The 17952-nt window shown below is 34.9% G+C and overlaps 1 protein-coding gene across 1 annotated transcript; it reads left to right on the forward strand.

Moving 5' to 3' along the window:
- Positions 1 to 9708: 9708 nt before the first annotated feature.
- Positions 9709 to 17711, forward strand: LOC106755160 (nucleobase-ascorbate transporter 11). The gene is made up of 10 exons (XM_014637264.2): positions 9709 to 10758; positions 10833 to 10930; positions 11027 to 11197; positions 11489 to 11589; positions 12510 to 12645; positions 12811 to 12861; positions 16152 to 16439; positions 16552 to 16786; positions 16869 to 17149; positions 17230 to 17711. Exons 1-10 carry the CDS (start codon positions 10092 to 10094, stop codon positions 17449 to 17451), a joined length of 2250 nt encoding a protein of 749 aa, XP_014492750.1. The 5' UTR covers positions 9709 to 10091; the 3' UTR covers positions 17452 to 17711.
- The last annotated feature ends 241 nt before the right edge of the window (positions 17712 to 17952 follow it).

Consider the following 17952-nt stretch of genomic DNA (forward strand, 5'->3'; position numbering starts at 1 on the left):
TGGAGCATGTTTAACTCCTCTAAGCAACAACTGCATCCCTATGTTGGTTTGCAAGTGACCATCACTAACACCAATAACCTTAGACTCCCAATCATTACCTATCTTCGATACTCCAAAATCATCAGGTGTATAAGATGTGAATAATTTCTTCCTAGATGTAACATGCAGTGTAACACCACTATCAATTATCCACATGCACTCATCAGATACAAGATTAATAGTGTCATAATCACGAAAGACAAATAAGGTCACCACATGTAGTAGCAATGACATGATCACCGTCATCACGATCTTTTTCCCTTTGTTTACCCTTTTTATCTTAGCTCTATTTCTTCCATAAAAAATAGTTCTTCTTTATATGCCCTATTTTGTGACAATAGTGACACTTCACATTCTTGTACCGAGATTTTGATTTGTTCTTGCTTTTATCTCTACCACTATTGTGTTCTTTCTTATGGCTTCTCCCTCTGTTATCTGTAAGGCTTAATATCCTCTTTTGTCCCTAGTTTTGCTCGATTGTGTCAATTAGGTCATTGGTTTAAAATTAGAGTCTAGTTGGTCTTTAATTAGAAAATTTTGTGCCAATATCATCCCTTCCGTTAAAAAATACTAACGATGTTAATAGTCTAATGATGTGGCAATACATAATGGTTACATGTTATTATTTTAATGTTATCTGTGGTGACGTGGTAAGCAATTAGAGGTTGAGGTGGCAGCCCTTTCTCCCACCAAAAATTAGGGTTTTGATGGAGAGGGGAAACTTCTTACTCCTGTGTCGTAAAGGAAGGTTGCTCACGATTCTCTACTATGGATGGAGGCGTGAGTTGCTCGTTGCTACTGGATCACGATTAGGGTCTTCAACTGCTTTAGGGTTTCTGATTTTTTTTCTACAGGTTGCAATATGGCAAGATGAAGGATTCATGGTGTTGGTACAAGAGAACTGCCACGACTGCGTAAGGAAAGCTTCTAGATACAAAGGGGATGAACATGGTTTCGTGATTCTATTTTGGATGCAGATTGGGTGTGCATTCTTTGTATTTCCCTTTGCAAGTTGAAGGCGCGACGAAGGCAGTTGCAGTGGCAGCGTGCTCGTAGTGGATGGCGGTTTGAATGGAGATCGTGATTAGGGTTCACTTGTGTCGCGCCGTAGTGGTGGTTCAGACGAGTATGAACGTGTTGTTGATGGAGGCGTGTTGTGAGGTCATGGTGGCGCTAGTAAAAGCTTCTGGGTCTCGCAATGGTGGTGGTGCGAGGGTTGTCTGATCTGGGCGAATTAGGAGTTCGAAAATTGGGATTTTTTCTGGGTTTTTCTGGGTCTTAATTGGAAGGAAGAAGATGATTTTGTTGGTGGTGATTTGGTTTGCGTGAGATTGATGATGGAGGGTAGGTTCAAATCTGGTGTTGCGTGGTGACACGCGACATGGTTCATGGCGGTGGATGAGTTTCAGGGTGTGGGTGGTTGCGACATTGATGGTGAAAGACGATGTGGTGGTTGTAGGTTCTTTGCGACATTGCAATGTGGGTGGTGGCGGCATAGTTGGATAGGGTTTGGACTTCACTGTTGTGACACGACAAGGCGGTGGTGGCGGATAGAGTTTGGCGATGGAGGAATTAGGGTTTTTGCTGTTTGGGGAAGACAAAGCTGACGTGGTAGGAGGGATTAGGTGGCTCAAAGATTAAAAGAAATTGAAAAGGAACTGCCATATCATCAATCCATTAACACCGTTAGTGTTTTTTAACGGAAGGGACGACATTGGCACAAAAGTTTCTACTTAAGGACCAACTAGACCTTAATTTTAAGCCAGGGACCTAATTGACACAACCAAGCAAAACTAGGGACAAAAGAGGCTATTAATCCTATCTGTAACAAGCACTTCTGAATGAGATAAATTTGATGGGTGTCGCAGCCTATACAAATTTAATTGCATATTAGAAATGCAGTATAGCTAGGAATGACTCCTAGGTCGTCTCTCAAGGACCAAACTATGGTTCGAGTCTCAGGTCAAACACGAAGTGGGGGGGGGGGTTTGTGAAAAGTTTGTGAATGCGGACGAATTAAATCAAAGTAAAAATAGAATTGCAAAACAAAATCACATACAGAATAAAAACGGTTGGTCATTAACTTAATTACAATGTTTCCTATCACAGATCAACAAAATAAAGTTGTGACTCAAACCTCTAATCCAACAAAGTTAACCAACTAAGTGAAGGTTAACCTGTTTTCATAAAAGCAAACTAAGCGAACGCAATGTTAATATCAAATCTAAATTACACCATTCAGTTACATCAACTAAACGAAAATGTAACACCAACTGGGCAACTAAGCGTATTCCTAATTGCAAGTGCAAAAATAGAATTCACATTAACCAAGTCAGAGTGTACAGACAATCACAATTCAAGAATCTCAAAGAAACAGTGCAATATCGTCAATGACCAACCAAACTAAATTAAGCTACCATGGAANTTAAATTGAGTCGACTAAACAAATTAGACAACATCTAAACATCAAACACTGCTACCAATTAATTAGCAAACACAATTAAAAATAATTAAATGCAAAACTAACTTAAACACATAAAAATAACTCAACCTACTAAGCAATTTAATTGAAAACAAAAGAAACCAACAAACCTAATTTAATCCTAGCAAATTACTTTGACTAAATGACAATTAACAATTAATTTCAAAAGTCCAAATGGCCAAGAAAAGGCACATGGTCGTGACCCACACTCCACCAAGTCCACTTCAATTTTTACTCTTCAAGAAACCATCCAATTTGTTGTCTTTTTGTCCCCATGTGCACCATTTCTCAAAAGGAATTAAAATATACTTAAAGAAACCCATGTGAAACCGTGCCCTCACTTCTCCATGCAGCAAAGAAATGCATTCACACACCAAAGCACACAATTTATGTTAGCAAGAAAGAAGTGGCAACAAAAAGTGCTTCATACCAATGTGCAAATGGAATATACTTTGGATGGTCCAATCAATGTGCCATGTAAGCAAAGTCAAAACAAGGAAAACAAACTACAAAACATCCATTCTCTTGAGCTACTCTCGGCAGAATGCAAACTAAAGGCAAGACCAAAAAGGAAACCTTCCTTTAGCCAAAACAAGCATCCTTTTTTGTTGGTCCAAAAAGGGTAAAAATTAAATGAAGCTTCTCTCCTCCTTTCCAACTCACCATACGGTTTTTCTTCACCAACACACCTTCATATTCTTTCTTCCTCTTCTCAATACCGAGAATGAGCTCTACAAACCAAGCTTGCACATGTAAAATCATACAAACACATCAAACACAAAATCTAACTCCTTCAACCCAAGTTCTAACTCTCTACTCTTCAAATTTCTTTGCAAAAACTAAAATGATAATTAAGCTACCAATTCAAGCTCTGTCCAGCCACAATAATAACCCCAAAATCTGGTTCCATCCTTGCTTCAAACATCAAAACCGAAAATCAAGAAGAAAGAGCCAAACCCACAACACCCACACAACACCATAAGCTCTCTTCAACCCAAAACTCACATGGAACCCCATTTTCATCATCCAATCCAAGAAAACCAAAGTAAATACGAAAATATGGCAGCAAATGAGTAGAAAAACGAAATAGCTCTTCATCCAAACTAAAGACCCATCATGAAAATGCAAAGAAACAACCTCAAGCTCATACTTTCAACTTCAAAGAGCAAGAAACAAAGTGGAATATGGAAGGGTTTTCACCACCACCAAGCAAAGACAATCAAGGTTGAAGCAAAAGAAGAAGAAAAACATGATCTTGTTCATCCCACAGCTCAAAGAAAATGAAACCCTACAAGCTCCCAAGGAGGAAGTTCATGAAACCATGCAAAGTGTGAGAATATGAGAGCTTGGAGAATGTGTCTCGGCAATTCCTAGCTAAATGTCGTCCAAGCCTCCAAAATTGGTGGGGTCCACCTCTAAGAAACCCTAAAGAGATGCCACATGGCCCCCACAATTGATTTTTTACAAAAATGCCCCTAAATGGGTCCAAAACACCTAATTCTAATTAAGGGCTTCTAGAAAACGAAATTACAACTTTAATAAGAATCTAAATGACTAAATGTTTATCCTTTGACTGTGTCACGCCACATCCCAATGCTCTAGATGATGTTTCCAAAATTTCCCTACACCCAAAAATGCAATTAATCAGCTCAGAAAATCCAAATTAGCACAATTACGAATTTTCGACCAAATTAAGCAGAATTCGGAAAACGGGGAAATAACAGACAATTAAACACAACTCCCTGATTTATTTAAATGTAATAAACTAAATATAGTTCAAGAAATAACGACTCATCAGATGAAGTATCCTGTTTCTTCCTTCTCATCTCCTCATTAAGTGCACAACTATTTGTAATTTGGAAAGAAATCTCACTATTAGGGGTAGCACTTATCATGGAAACCTGACATGTCTCCCACGAATCCAGTAAAGAGTTTAATAGGAATAGTCCTAATAGATCATCATCATATTTTAGACTCACTCCTGCTAATTGATCATAGTGTCCTTGAAATTCACTTTAGTGATTTGAAACAGGAGTTCCTTCCTTATACTTCAACTCCTCACAATTTTTCAGCAAGTATAATTTATTAGTCCCTGACTTAGAAGCATACAAGGACTCAAGCTTATCCCATAGGCTTTTCGCATGTGTCTTATTAGCAAAAAAATTATAAAAATTATCATAAAAAAACTTGCCTTAAATCCACATACTTGTTGATGTTCAAAAATCTCTTTCTTCATCTGACTTGGATTTCGACTTATTAGAAGCAAAAACAAGAAGATGCAAAAATTTTCACAAATATGAGTCTTTCATCTTGCCCTTCCATAGGTGATAATTTTATCTATTCAAAGGAATCAATTTAGTATGTTCCTCCATCATTCACACAAGATAAACAGTCCCTTAACCAAAGAGCTATAATGCCACTTTGATGGAAAAAAGGGCCAAAAGCAATAACAACTTAACAAAGAGTAATAACACAACAAAAATTCAATCTCCCTTCTTGCAAGAATCTGCGAGGAGCACTAAAAACAAATAAAGTACAAACAGAATCCAAAGTATAAAGAAATACTAATAATTTTAACGTGGAAAACCCCTCAATGCAAGGGTAAAAACCACGAGTCGTCCAGACAAAAAAAAAAAGTCCATTATGATCAATAATAGGGCACAAAAGAGTCTCCAATAAAAACACCAAATGGTGTTTTTAATCAGCCAAGCTAACTAAGCACAAATGCATGCAAATGAGAACAAAGAAGACGAAAATTCTCCAAGACAAAGCTGTTGATGTAAAGCTGCTTTCTCCCAAACTAGAATTCCAATGACGATCTGAACAGTCAGAATGAAAAACTATACGTTTGGAACCTCCTATCCAAAAATCAGCCTGATCCAACGGTGAATGAGTTAACAAGGGCAAAAACACCAATGCAGACTTTATGTTATGCGAGAAAGACTTTCTCTCTTCCTTTCCCTCTCACTTGGCTTTTCTCTCTCTATAAATGACTCTTGTGTGCTCTACTAATCTGCCCCTCTTCACTAAAGCAAAGTGAGACATAATGGTCCACGTTATTTAAGCTTATTCTTCATATAGGAAGGGAGCCCAATAACCCAACACGTCTATAAAAAAATCCTTACATATCTCTCATCCATTTGTCAACTTCATCTGGACTCGTCTTGCCATCAAACTTAGATGGATGACGTTGTAGAAAACTCTCCAAACTCCACTCTTGAGCTTGAGTAGGTGGAGCGTGAGATGACCAACTATTGCACATGTTTCACCCATCTGATGTATAGACCATTAGAATCACTAATCAACAAGGAACACACAAGAATTCTAGGAATAGGCATTCAACAAAAAATCGTCTTGCATGCATGAAAGAACTCAACTCAAGAAAAGGAGTAGAAATTAACTTATCATGTTAGAAAATTGATCGAATGAAATTGAAGATATCACTTATGTGATCACTTACATATTTATTCAAATAGATGATTCAGAGATTAAAAAACTTAGAGAGAAGAAAAAAAAGTATAAAAAAAGAGTTATAAAGAAATGATACGTGCTTTAAATAATAAAACATATTTATAAATTTCTATTTATATTATTAAATTTTTAATATTAAAATAATCTAATTTCATTAATTAAAAACATCTACCAATCCTAATTACTTTTTTTTTTCCTTACACAACTAATATTTCCAAATTCAAAAATATTTCTACAATATATATTTGAAAATATATTAGAAAATTATATTTTAAAATATACATAAAAATAATAAAATATAAAAATACATTTCCGGAACCTAATTGAAGTCCATCAAAGTCATCAAACCTCCAACACCTTTTCGCCTTCGCCACTCTCTCCAACACCATCTCTTGGGTTCTTTCCACCATAACCTTTTTATTCCCAATTAAATAAATCATTTGATTTTAGTGTTTTTAATTTTAATTCTGATTACAGGTGCGGAGAGAGTTCAGCTCTGAAATCGAACATTTCAGTTTCTTCGATCGCTCGGCCAATCCGACCTCACTTTGGATGACAGTGTCCACCATCGCAGCGCTCAGAATGGAAGAAGAGAAGTGAAAATTATTAGGTTATATGATTTGAAGTTTTTAATATAACTTTAATAAAGAGTAAAAACGGAATATTAGGTTTTATGGGTGCAGGAAGAATAAGAAAAGGAGGTGCAGAATGAAAGAAAAAGCCTTTGTTGTACATATGATTTTTGTTTTTATAATTTTAAGTATTTTTAATAATGACTCATTTGTTTATATCTTATGTTAATATTAGTCCTTATATAAACTAAAATAGTTTAAGTTATGAATACAGTCTAACAGTTTTAGGTCAGTCAAACTTTAAAATAGAATAGATCTGAACTTAAAAAATAACCTCTAATAAATAAATAAAGTAAATTTAGATTAAGTAACTGTGATATAAACCTATTGTAGTTAAACATTTTTTTTTATCTATATTGGGCACTAAAAAGTGAATTTTTTTTATAACAGTTATATCTTGTAACTGTTAGTTATTTTTTTTTTAATTTCCTTTTTCATTTGAGAAATGAGAATGATTCACCGTAGACTTTTTCTTTTATGATTCGGCCTCACTTTTGGTGCGTAAAGAAGAATTATTTCGGTTTGAAGACTTAACAAGGCTGAGAAAATCATGAAAAGTTTATGATATATGTGAGATCTTATCATACTTAATATTTCGTAATCGTCATCATGATTATTTTTTTCCTTTGTGTTTGACAATTTTATCTAAACTGACCATAGAAGCACTGGAGGCAAATTTGAAAATTAATATTAATTAAAAAATTATTGTTTCGGTTATGAGTTCCAGAACCAAAGACACTCTAAGTTTTCCTTCACTCCGTTGTTTTTTCACTCCGACTGAAATCACCAAGGTCACAAGAGGATGGATATGTATATGATTAGATCAAAAGTGAGTTGCCTGGTTGTTAAGTTCATATTTATATACATTAATTCCAGCAATCAGCATTAATTGCTCGTAAATATCATATTTCCCGTTTCTTTTTATGTAATATTCGTCAATTAATGGCGTTATTACCTTTTAATGCATTGTCTTCTATATTTTTTAGTTGTTCGGCTCTACAACCAGACTTCCCAGACCTCGACTGGTCGACCTTCGTGTCTTGAGCCCAACTGGTTGGCCATCTACTCACTACAATTACTAATAATTTTTTTTTATTTTTTAAATTAAACGTGAAAAATTCATGTTTATATTATAATGTTAATTAGCACCTGAAGTAAATACTAATGTAATACACAAAAACAATTCCTTAAAAATCGATGAAAACCATTATTGTTTTATATTAATTATAAAAAAATATGGAGAGTAAGGAATATTCTACGTAGAATGTATATATTGTTATATGTATAAGATTATGTCTCATAGATATCGATCAGAATACTATAACCAATACACATACACACACATATGTAGTTTTGTTTTCAATTCATGTGCATATTTTGTTTTAGCTCTTAATTATTTCTGAAAATATTAAATATGTATTATATATTATTTGGACATTAAATTCAGTAATACAAAAACTTACAAATTCCAAGTATTCTTAATCATGTTTACTTTTATACGTTTAACCTTCTTATTTTAGGGCTATTTAAATAAGATAATGATACCATTTAAATATTTTAAATTAACTTATTTATAGGTTTAATTTTTCTATAATAAAAAAACTAATATTTATTATATCCGCACAATTAAAGAGATTTGTGAGTAGGTAATATCAGAATAAGTTATAATTAGAATTGATATAATATAACACATTATACATATATAACAACAACCGATGTGACATTCTACATATTTTTATTAAGATATAAGTAATACATCATTCCATTTCAATTAATACTAAAAGCTCAATCGCATTTAATAAATCCTAAAATCAATATACAACAACTAATCATATTTAATACATGGAAAATGTATTTCCTACTTTTAACGATGTTCTTTAATTTTTGACGTGATGAACAACTTTTCATATGAAAACTGTTACAACATATATACTAAATATTGTTTTCTATCATAAAAAGTTTAGAAGTATATATAATTTAATTTAACAAGTTTAGACGACATTATTATCTGATCTTAATAACCCTAGATATAAGAAGGTTAAATCTACGACAATAAACATGACTAAGAAGACTTGGAATAAACGCGAAGTAATAATACACATTTAGTATTATTTGAAATAATTAAGTCTTAAAACAAATTATGCAGACAAATAATTGCGTATTTGTTTCATTATGATCCTTACAGGAAGAACAACTGACATGAAAGAAAAGAAAAACTTACACTTGCCGGTTCCATCGTGATGAAACATAATAGGACAATGATATTTTAACAATTTTTTTTTAATAATTTTTTGACAACAGGACATATGTTATCATTCTATTGGTCTATTTGAATCTATTATAAAAAAATATTTAAAACGAATCAATCACAAATGGTCAGATATGTATTATTATGAAAAAAGAGTTGTTAAAAAACTTTTTCCAACCTAATAACATATAAAGAGCTAAAATTTCACATGTGTTCGGATGATGCCTAAAGTTGTGGTACAGTGTTAAGAAACTACATAATATTCTATTTTTGGGTTGGGTGAGGGACTTTACAGACAGAGTGAGAGAGACAACGTTATCTCAACAAAAGTCTAAATGTGGTTATAAACGGGCAAGTAACCCTCTTGAAATAGGGCAATTGAATCATTCAGTGATTCAAATCTATGAAACTAAAAGATTAGTGTAATCCAATTGAGTGTGACACTGAACTTGCCTTCCAGTTTTCAAAATCATCAATGGATTGGGACCTACTAATTAAATTCTATGTTTTCCACCGCATAATCATCATTGTAATAATGTGGCAAAGCAGTTAAATTACTCCACTTCAAGCCGCTCTCCTTCAAATAAATACTGCCGAGAATAAGAATAAGAAACTTCAATTTGAAGCAAAAGTGATTCACAAGGAGCTGTGGTACCGGTTTCCACCAAAAAGCAGTGAAAACTCAACATCTTCATTATTATTTCCTTAATGAATACTAGGAGAAAAAAAGTACAAATATATTAATGAAGGTTGAACTTGCAGGAGTGTTATGTTATGCTATATTACCCTTTCGTTTGAAAATTTAGCTTTAAACTTGGGTGGCTAGGTCCTTTGTCAACATCAAGAGGCCATGCCAGAGAGACGTTTATGTAATTAAGGTCACACACTCACATTCACGCTTTCCTTTGATAGCAACTTGCTAGCTGCAATGAGTTGAAGTTAAGATAAGATATGTCTCAGAGTCAATCGGTTCAATGTCCTTCCTTCAACACTAACCGTTAATCACTACACCAAAGCACGTTGTTCTGATGCTTTTCTTTCATTGTCTTTTCTCCACATACTGTTCCTTTGCTTCTACTCTCTCACTCTCCGGAATTTGGTTCTTTGCTGTGATGTGAAGCCTATGGTTTGTTCCTTCATCTTTGTTCTATGTGCTATATTGGGTTGAATTGAGCTAGTTTGAATTGTGTGTGCCCATCTTTTTAAAGAGAACGGTTCAATGGAAACTGGGTCGAGCTCGAAGTTCTTGGATATGAGCAAGGCTATGGGGGGTGGCACTGGCAAGAAACATGATGTTGGTGCTGCCAAAGTTGAGCCCTTTGTGCCAAAGAGTGATCACAATCCTAAAGAGTTGAGGTCGTGGGCTAAGAGAACTGGGTTTGTGTCTGATTATTCAGGGGAAGCTGGGACTAGTGCCAGTGAAAAGTTTGATAGTGTTGGGTTTGATGTGAAGAGTGCTGATGATCAGAGAGAAGGAGGGTCCTCTCCCAAGATAGAGATTGATCCGGTGCTGGGATTGGCGAGGCCTAATAGGGACAATGAGATTGAACCGGTTTTGAGGTCAAAGGATGAGTGGAATGGGGCAATGTGGAGTCAAAACCAGAAGAGGAAGAACAGGGATGAGCCTGCTTTGGCTTTGGCTGATCATGGTGATAAGAAAGTTGGGTTAAGAGGGAATGGTGATGCAAACGGAGTGGTGAATACGAATAGGGATAGTACTAGCCATGGAGTTTCTGCAGTTGCTCCTCTTCCAGAACAGAAGAAGGAGGAAGGAGTAGCTGAAGATGTTAAGGTGAATCTTTTTCCAGAGAGGGAGGAACCTGCTGATAGAGGTTGGCAGAGAACTTCTGGATTGAAGTACGGAATCACAGAAAATCCGAGTCTCGGTTAGTTTCAATTCTATTTTCTGATTTGCTAACAAGCTTATTACTTGTTTTGATTTACCTATCTTTAACTGCAGTACCTCTCATCTATTACGGCCTGCAGCACTACCTATCGTTGGTTGGCTCGCTAGTATTAATTCCATTAATCATGGTGCCAACCATGGGTGGAACAGATGTAAGAAATGCCTTTATGTAATAATGACTGACCCTAGGAAAAGCTGAATCATACTTTTCCATACTCATATGTATTCACTTACATCATTGATGGCAGAGCGATACTGCAAATGTAATTTCTACAATGCTGTTTCTTTCTGGCGTCACAACGATACTGCATTCCTACTTTGGCACCAGACTACCTTTAGTTCAAGGAAGCTCCTTCGTGTATTTAGCACCAGCGTTGGTTATCATAAATGCTGAAGAATTTCGAAATCTAACACAACATGTAAGTTCACTAATTGATAGAAAATGTCAATTTATTGTCTATAAGCCCTTTCAGGCTTGTAAAGTTTATATGAAGTAATCTTAATCCTGGTAAACTAAACTATGTGTATTACTACCAGCGAAACAAAATAGTAGAGTTTGTTAAGTAACATGATACCCATGTTCAAGCTATTACCTGTTTTGAATCACCAGAAATATCTTTCCTTTTCTTCTTCTTTCTGTTTTTGATGGATCTATCAGAATCCTTTGTTATATTCCCAGCTTCCGTATTAATGTCTGCTAATAACTGCAGAAATTTAGGCACATAATGAGGGAGCTCCAAGGAGCCATAATTGTTGGTTCAGTATTCCAATGTATCCTGGGACTTAGTGGTTTAATGTCTCTTCTTCTCAGGTAACAAGCTGCATGTGATCGTTCATGTGACCACGAGGGCTAGATTAATTTCATCTATTCATTTTTATTTAGTTTATTTTGTTAGTTTAAGCTGCTAAGCTGTTAAGTAATTAATTTAAAACAAGTATGTCATCCATAACATAATACTAACAGATAAACATATGCATAATATCCTGTTTTAAATATTTCTCGTTGAATTGTCTTGATTCAAACTTTGAAGCCTTTCTTTTGATCTTTCCTATAATGGAAACTATACAGTTGCAGTTGCTCCAATTAAAATATTCATATATTTAGCTTTTGTGACAATGCTGCATACTTTTCAACTGGCTAGAATAGTGACATGACCAATGCACTCTGCTTCTCTTCTTCAGAAATCTATTTACATAATACACTCTTTGGTAAAGCACAGAATACTGAAGCCTCATTTTTGGTTATTTAAGTTGTACTCAGTCTATCCTTACATTGCTAGTAAATCACATTTTTGTGTAAAGTGATTGCCAAGGCCAACCAGTGATTCAACTTTGTTATTGAAATTTTGCTGATAAAAAAGAACTTTGTAGAACATATACTATAGTTTAGGAATCTAGAAATGAACAGAATAAGCCTACACAACTATAGGGGACATTTGGTAGAGCTTCTAGAGAGCGTTTCTGACCATACAAAAGTGTCTTAACGATCCACTTGTATGCTCAATTTAACAGTTTCAATGAACTTCATGGACAAACCTATCTAAATAATCTCTTTGCTTTCAGCAAGCATCGAAGTCAAACTAATGAATAAAGTCTCCTGTAATAAGTTTTTATTAAATAATTGCTAAATTAAGTTGTTTATCCAAATGCGTCCTTAAATCACATGTGATCTGAATTTATATTGGTGAATGAACTGATTGCAAAAACTGTCAAGACTTCTAATTGTTATAGGATCATCAACCCAATTGTTGTGGCTCCAACTGTTGCTGCTGTTGGTTTAGCATTCTTCAGCTATGGCTTTCCGCAAGCTGGCACTTGCATGGAAATTAGTATTCCGCAGATAGCACTAGTTCTAATATTCACACTGGTGAGTATTCCAGGAAGCAATGATATCGAATAATCTGGTGTATGAAAAGTCTTTGTAATGGCTGCAAAGTTCTTTACATATTGAAAAAACTGTTTGCCTAAAATAAACAATCCATGAACTTTGTTTCTCAAACTCATCGTTGTTTCATCTATTTCTTATTTGAAGCATCTTCGAGGAATATCTATCTTTGGACATCATTCATTTCGAATTTATGCGGTAAGTATATATCTTGAATTAATACGTTCCTTATTTGATTTTTTGTTTTTCTTTAGACATGGCATACACTAATTCTCGTGCTGTTATCTTGCATGTTGAAAGTCATAAAAAAAAAGTAATTAACTGGTTTCATTGTCTTGTCATCCTTTCAATACTCAGTCTCATACCACACATTGTGAGGATAGAAAAGATAATCATAAACCCACTTGCTGAATAATTAGATTAGCTTAATGAATGACTTGAATTCAATTCAAGATCACACCAAGTTTATTCTGATATGTATCAGACCATATTAGATCATACAGGTTAGACTGATTCTTGAAGGTACATAATTCTCTTATCTCGACCCCACTAGGCGAAAGAAAAAAAAAATTGTGCCCCAGTCACATAGGTCTGACTATACCTAAGAATATATATATATATAAGGTGTGCGGTATTTTCTGCCGGCTCTTGACCATGTTTTAGGGTTGTAATTTATTAAGAGCTATGATTATTGTTAAGGAAGTTACTCTTCCTTTAGGCCTTGTTCACTTGAGTAGATTTGAGGGAGAGTAATTGAGTGAATTTGAAAGGATTTGAAAGTAATTTTTTTTTTGTTTATTTAAGTGAATTTGGAGGTAAAGGAAAGTGAATTTAGAAGTAAAGTTTGTGAGAATTAGTGTAGGATTTAATTTATGTGACAAATTAAAAAAATTTACTTCCAAATTCACTCTCACTTATCTCCAAATCTATTCAAATAAACAATAAAAAAAAATTTATCTTCAAATCTTCTCAATTACTCTCCCCCAAATCCACTCAAGTGAACAAGGCCTTAGTTCTTCAGTGAATTAAGTATCTTCTACCAACAATTGGCATCTATAATACAACAAAAATGGAGGTACAACTAGACACAAATGATCTTTCGGAAGTAGACGAGGAGAGTGCTAAGTTTTTCCTCTAGCAACCAATCCGATCGAATATTAAAAATCATAAGGAAAGGAAAGCAATAAAGTCAAGGGCAATATTTGGTTTTGTTTGTGGTTGTCATAAGATATTTTCATAAGAATCATCATGACTGTCAAATCAAGATTTGAAATCTGAAATTTCTTCAAGAATCAATGTGAAGGAGACGAGGGAATGCAAGCTTTGGATCTTGTTAAGGAATTTGAGATGTAGAAAATGAAATTAAGAGTATGAAACAATTAAAGGAGTATATTGTTAAGCCATTGGCAAGTGTACCAGATCGTTATCAAGTAATATAATTGGTAAACCCAATATCGTTCTTCCCAAAGGACTCTTAGGCCTTACTTTTCATGTAAACAAATCGCGTGAGACTTGAGAAAAGAATTAAGTTGGTGTTTGTATGCAAAGAACAAAAATAAACATGCAAATGCAGTTGATTCAATTGGCTTTGAAAAACTATGGATGAATGGTGTTGTTGGGGTCTATAATTTCATCTTATCCATTCTCATATATCTACTTTTCTTATTTACTTCACTTATTTATCCAATTGCCATGCAAACTTTCTAGCCTACCCTTAACCCAATCCCTTGGTGAAAAGAGCCTATTATTAATTATCGGCTTGCTATCCATAGTCTCCCCTAGTAACTAATAATGCAATGCGAACGGAAGCAAAATACAATTGATCGTCCTACCCCTATCCCTAGGTGGTATTAGCATAACCAAGGAATTTCTCACCAGTTCATGACATTACCGTACGTCCCCGTATCAATAAAGACAAACGACTTTTATTGAATGAGTTAAACAATAAAAACATTAAGCAAAGATGAGAACCCAACAATTGATAAACAAGTATATGACAAGCATATGAAATAATAAGAATTTGGATAAATGAGAGTTTCAAAAGATTACATTGTTCCCCAACAACAAAAGGTTTAGTTCACCATTGTCATGGTGAAACTAGATGAAATATAATGGAAGAATGGAAGAAATAACCCTAAACTTGGTAGATTGGAGCCTAAGCATCCAAAAAACCTCCTCCAAGGTGTGTGGAATAGCTCTGGACGTTTCTCTCTACCAAAGAATCACCTTTTGATTCGCACTGGGGCTATATATAAGCCCAAAAATATAACAGAAAGATTACAAAATCTAGCTAATAAAAACAGACCACCGCCCAAACGCTTAAGTTCACCGCTCAGCGGTTTCTCTCTTGCCGCTTTGACCGCTCAGCGGTCAGTTTTGCCGCTGAGCGGTTTCCCTCTAATCTCTCTGAGCGCTCAGCGGCTGACTTGACCCTTCTTTTCATCATTTTTCTCCTTCTTTCATGGGTCTAAGTCCACCTTACTTCTCTTCCATCTTCATTTCACCTTAAAACCCTGCAAAACAATGTAAAAATAAGTATAATATCTCTAAAACCAACTTTTGACTCTCACAAGACTCAACCAAGTGTTTTATTTGATTTAGAGCTCATTCTAAGTTATAAAGGATATGTTTTAATATCAAATTTAAGCATGAAAATAACGGTTTTTAGACCGTTGTCATATATGTTAAAAAACTTCTTAACATGGTAAAATTGCTTGATTCTAAATTTTCTTATTCAAGAGTAGTTCAGAAACTATTGGTAACTTTCCCTTAAAAATGAGCTTACTTCACTGGAAAATGTTTAGGATTTGTCAAGCATCACCTTGGCAGAAATGGTTTGCAGGCGTAGGAGCAAAGGAGCATAAAGAAGCTTCGGACAATTTCTGGAATCCTATTGAACAATTTTATAAATAAAAATAAAATATACAGAATTAAAAATGTAATAAATGTATAATTATAATTAATAAAAATAATATCTCGGAAGTTTCCTAAGGATTGTAAAGTTGCTACATGATTCAAGCTTTAAGGTTTGAAAATGGGAATACGCTTGTAATAATTTCACCATGTTTTTTAGGAAATAGGCTTTAAGTATGGATTAAAAGTTCCTTACACCTCTCAATGAAGTTGGTGAAAGAAAGAATGAAAATGGACTGATGTATGCATCATAATAAAGGGTTACTAAAGGAATATTCCGCGGAGGCTGCAAACACTTCTTTTATATTGACTTCCAAAGCAATAGATAGGAAGATGCAATGTAGCAGTTTTGAAAACCTCCAATATAATATGAAGCAATGGAGGAGGACCTTGCCATGATTGATAAGAATCAAACTTGGGAACTCATTCAAAGGCCAAAAGAACAGAAAAGTTATTGGTGTGAAATCGGTGTTTAAAACAAAGATGAATGTTTTAGGCTTGGTTTCGTTTTTCTGATATTTATTAGCAGTTATGTTAATTTCTTTGGGAAGTTACAAACTTTCAAATATCTGCAGGTTCCCTTGAGTGTTACATTAACTTGGATATATGCGTCGTTTCTAACAGCTGGGGGAGCATATAACTACAAAGGATGCAATCCCAAAATCCCAAGTTCAAACATTCTGACTGATGCATGCAGAAAACATGCTTATACCATGAAACATTGCAGGACTGATGTATCCAACGCGTTGTTAACTTCTGCATGGCTCCGAATTCCTTACCCTTTGCAATGGGGTTTCCCGATTTTCCATTTTAGGACTTGCATAATCATGGCCGTAGTATCTCTGGTTGCTTCTGTGAATTCCGTGAGTAAATTATTTAAAAGCTTGCAAACACAAAATATTAGCTGAATGGTACTATGAATCCCACGATCAAAAACTAAAATCGTTAGTAAGGGAATGACAATTGGTTTTGCAGGTTGGAACTTATCATTCTGCATCTCTGCGAGTCAATTTGAGGCCTCCAACTCCAGGAGTCGTGAGTCGAGGAATTGCATTGGAGGGTTTGTGTAGTATATTGGCTGGTCTTTGGGGTTCGGGAACTGGTTCGACCACCTTGACAGAAAACATTCACACAATTGACACAACAAAAGTGGCGAGTCGGAGGGTGGTGGAACTTGGAGCAGTGTTCATGATTCTCTTTTCCTTTATGGGTAAAGCAACAAAACATAAAGACATAAACCATGATTTGATGTCAACACTATAGGATCCAATCTATGCCTTTTAAATTTGCAGGAAAAGTGGGTGCTCTACTTGCTTCCATTCCTCAGGCCTTGGCTGCTTCTGTGCTATGTTTCATCTGGGCTCTTATAGCAGCTTTGGGGCTTTCAACCTTACAGTCTGGTCAATGTGCCAGCTTCAGGAACATGACAATAGTTGGTGTTTCATTGTTCCTTGGTCTATCCATCCCTTCATATTTTCAACAATACAAGCCTCAAACCAGTCTGATACTGCCACCTTACCTCGTACCTTACGGGGCTGCATCTAGTGGACCATTCCATTCTGGCATTCAACAAGTAAGCACCATCACCCTTTGCCAAATTAAGTAGCATGACAAGGAACTCATTCCCTCTCTCTCTTCCTAATAATGTTTCAGCTTGATTTTGCAATCAATGGTCTTATGTCCTTAAACATGGTGGTTACATTGTTGGTGGCATTCATACTGGACAACACTGTCCCAGGAAGTCAACAAGAACGAGGGGTGTATATATGGTCACGACCTGAAGATATTGCAACTCATCCTTCTCTGCTATCCACATATTCTTTGCCAACGAAAATTGCTAGGTGTTTCGGTTGGGCCAAATGTTTGGGAGTCTGAATATGTGTCTGAGTTCTTCTATTCGTGGAGCTTAGAAGATACTGAAGCTCATGAACAATGTATAAACAAATATAATATATATATATATATATATATATATATATATTTGGGCTTTTTTAAAGCAGGGCCAAATAGGAAACAGTTTAGCACTGATTATGACTGTGAATTATAGCTAGTTTACACAGGTCAATATGTGATCTGAAAGCAAATCAGAAGACAAGTTATTGTTATACTTGTACATTTATACTTTTTTTAATCAATTGATGGTTCAATTTTTACGATTTTTTTTCTGACATAGCACAGATTCTTTTTACATTTACCAAGATAGCATACTGTGCATTTTATTTACATGAATAGCACACTTTTTTGTTAGGTTAGAATTCGGTTTCCAGGAAACCGAATTTTGAATTATACATAATTTTTTTTTCATAATGTTAGGTTAGAATTCGGTTTATGGGAAACCGAATTCTGGGAAACCGAATTCTAAGTTATTTTTTTTAG

Source organism: Vigna radiata, unplaced genomic scaffold (assembly GCF_000741045.1).
Source record: "Vigna radiata var. radiata cultivar VC1973A unplaced genomic scaffold, Vradiata_ver6 scaffold_265, whole genome shotgun sequence".
Taxonomy (NCBI): domain Eukaryota; kingdom Viridiplantae; phylum Streptophyta; class Magnoliopsida; order Fabales; family Fabaceae; genus Vigna; species Vigna radiata.

Bases quoted from the DNA above. Each gene is read 5' to 3' on its own strand.
- LOC106755160 (XM_014637264.2), top strand. From the start codon at position 10,092: ATGGAAACTGGGTCGAGCTCGAAGTTCTTGGATATGAGCAAGGCTATG. The intron at 11,590-12,509 runs GTAACAAGCTGC...TAATTGTTATAG, and splicing joins TTAATGTCTCTTCTTCTCAG to GATCATCAACCCAATTGTTG. The intron at 12,862-16,151 runs GTAAGTATATAT...AAATATCTGCAG, and splicing joins ATTCATTTCGAATTTATGCG to GTTCCCTTGAGTGTTACATT.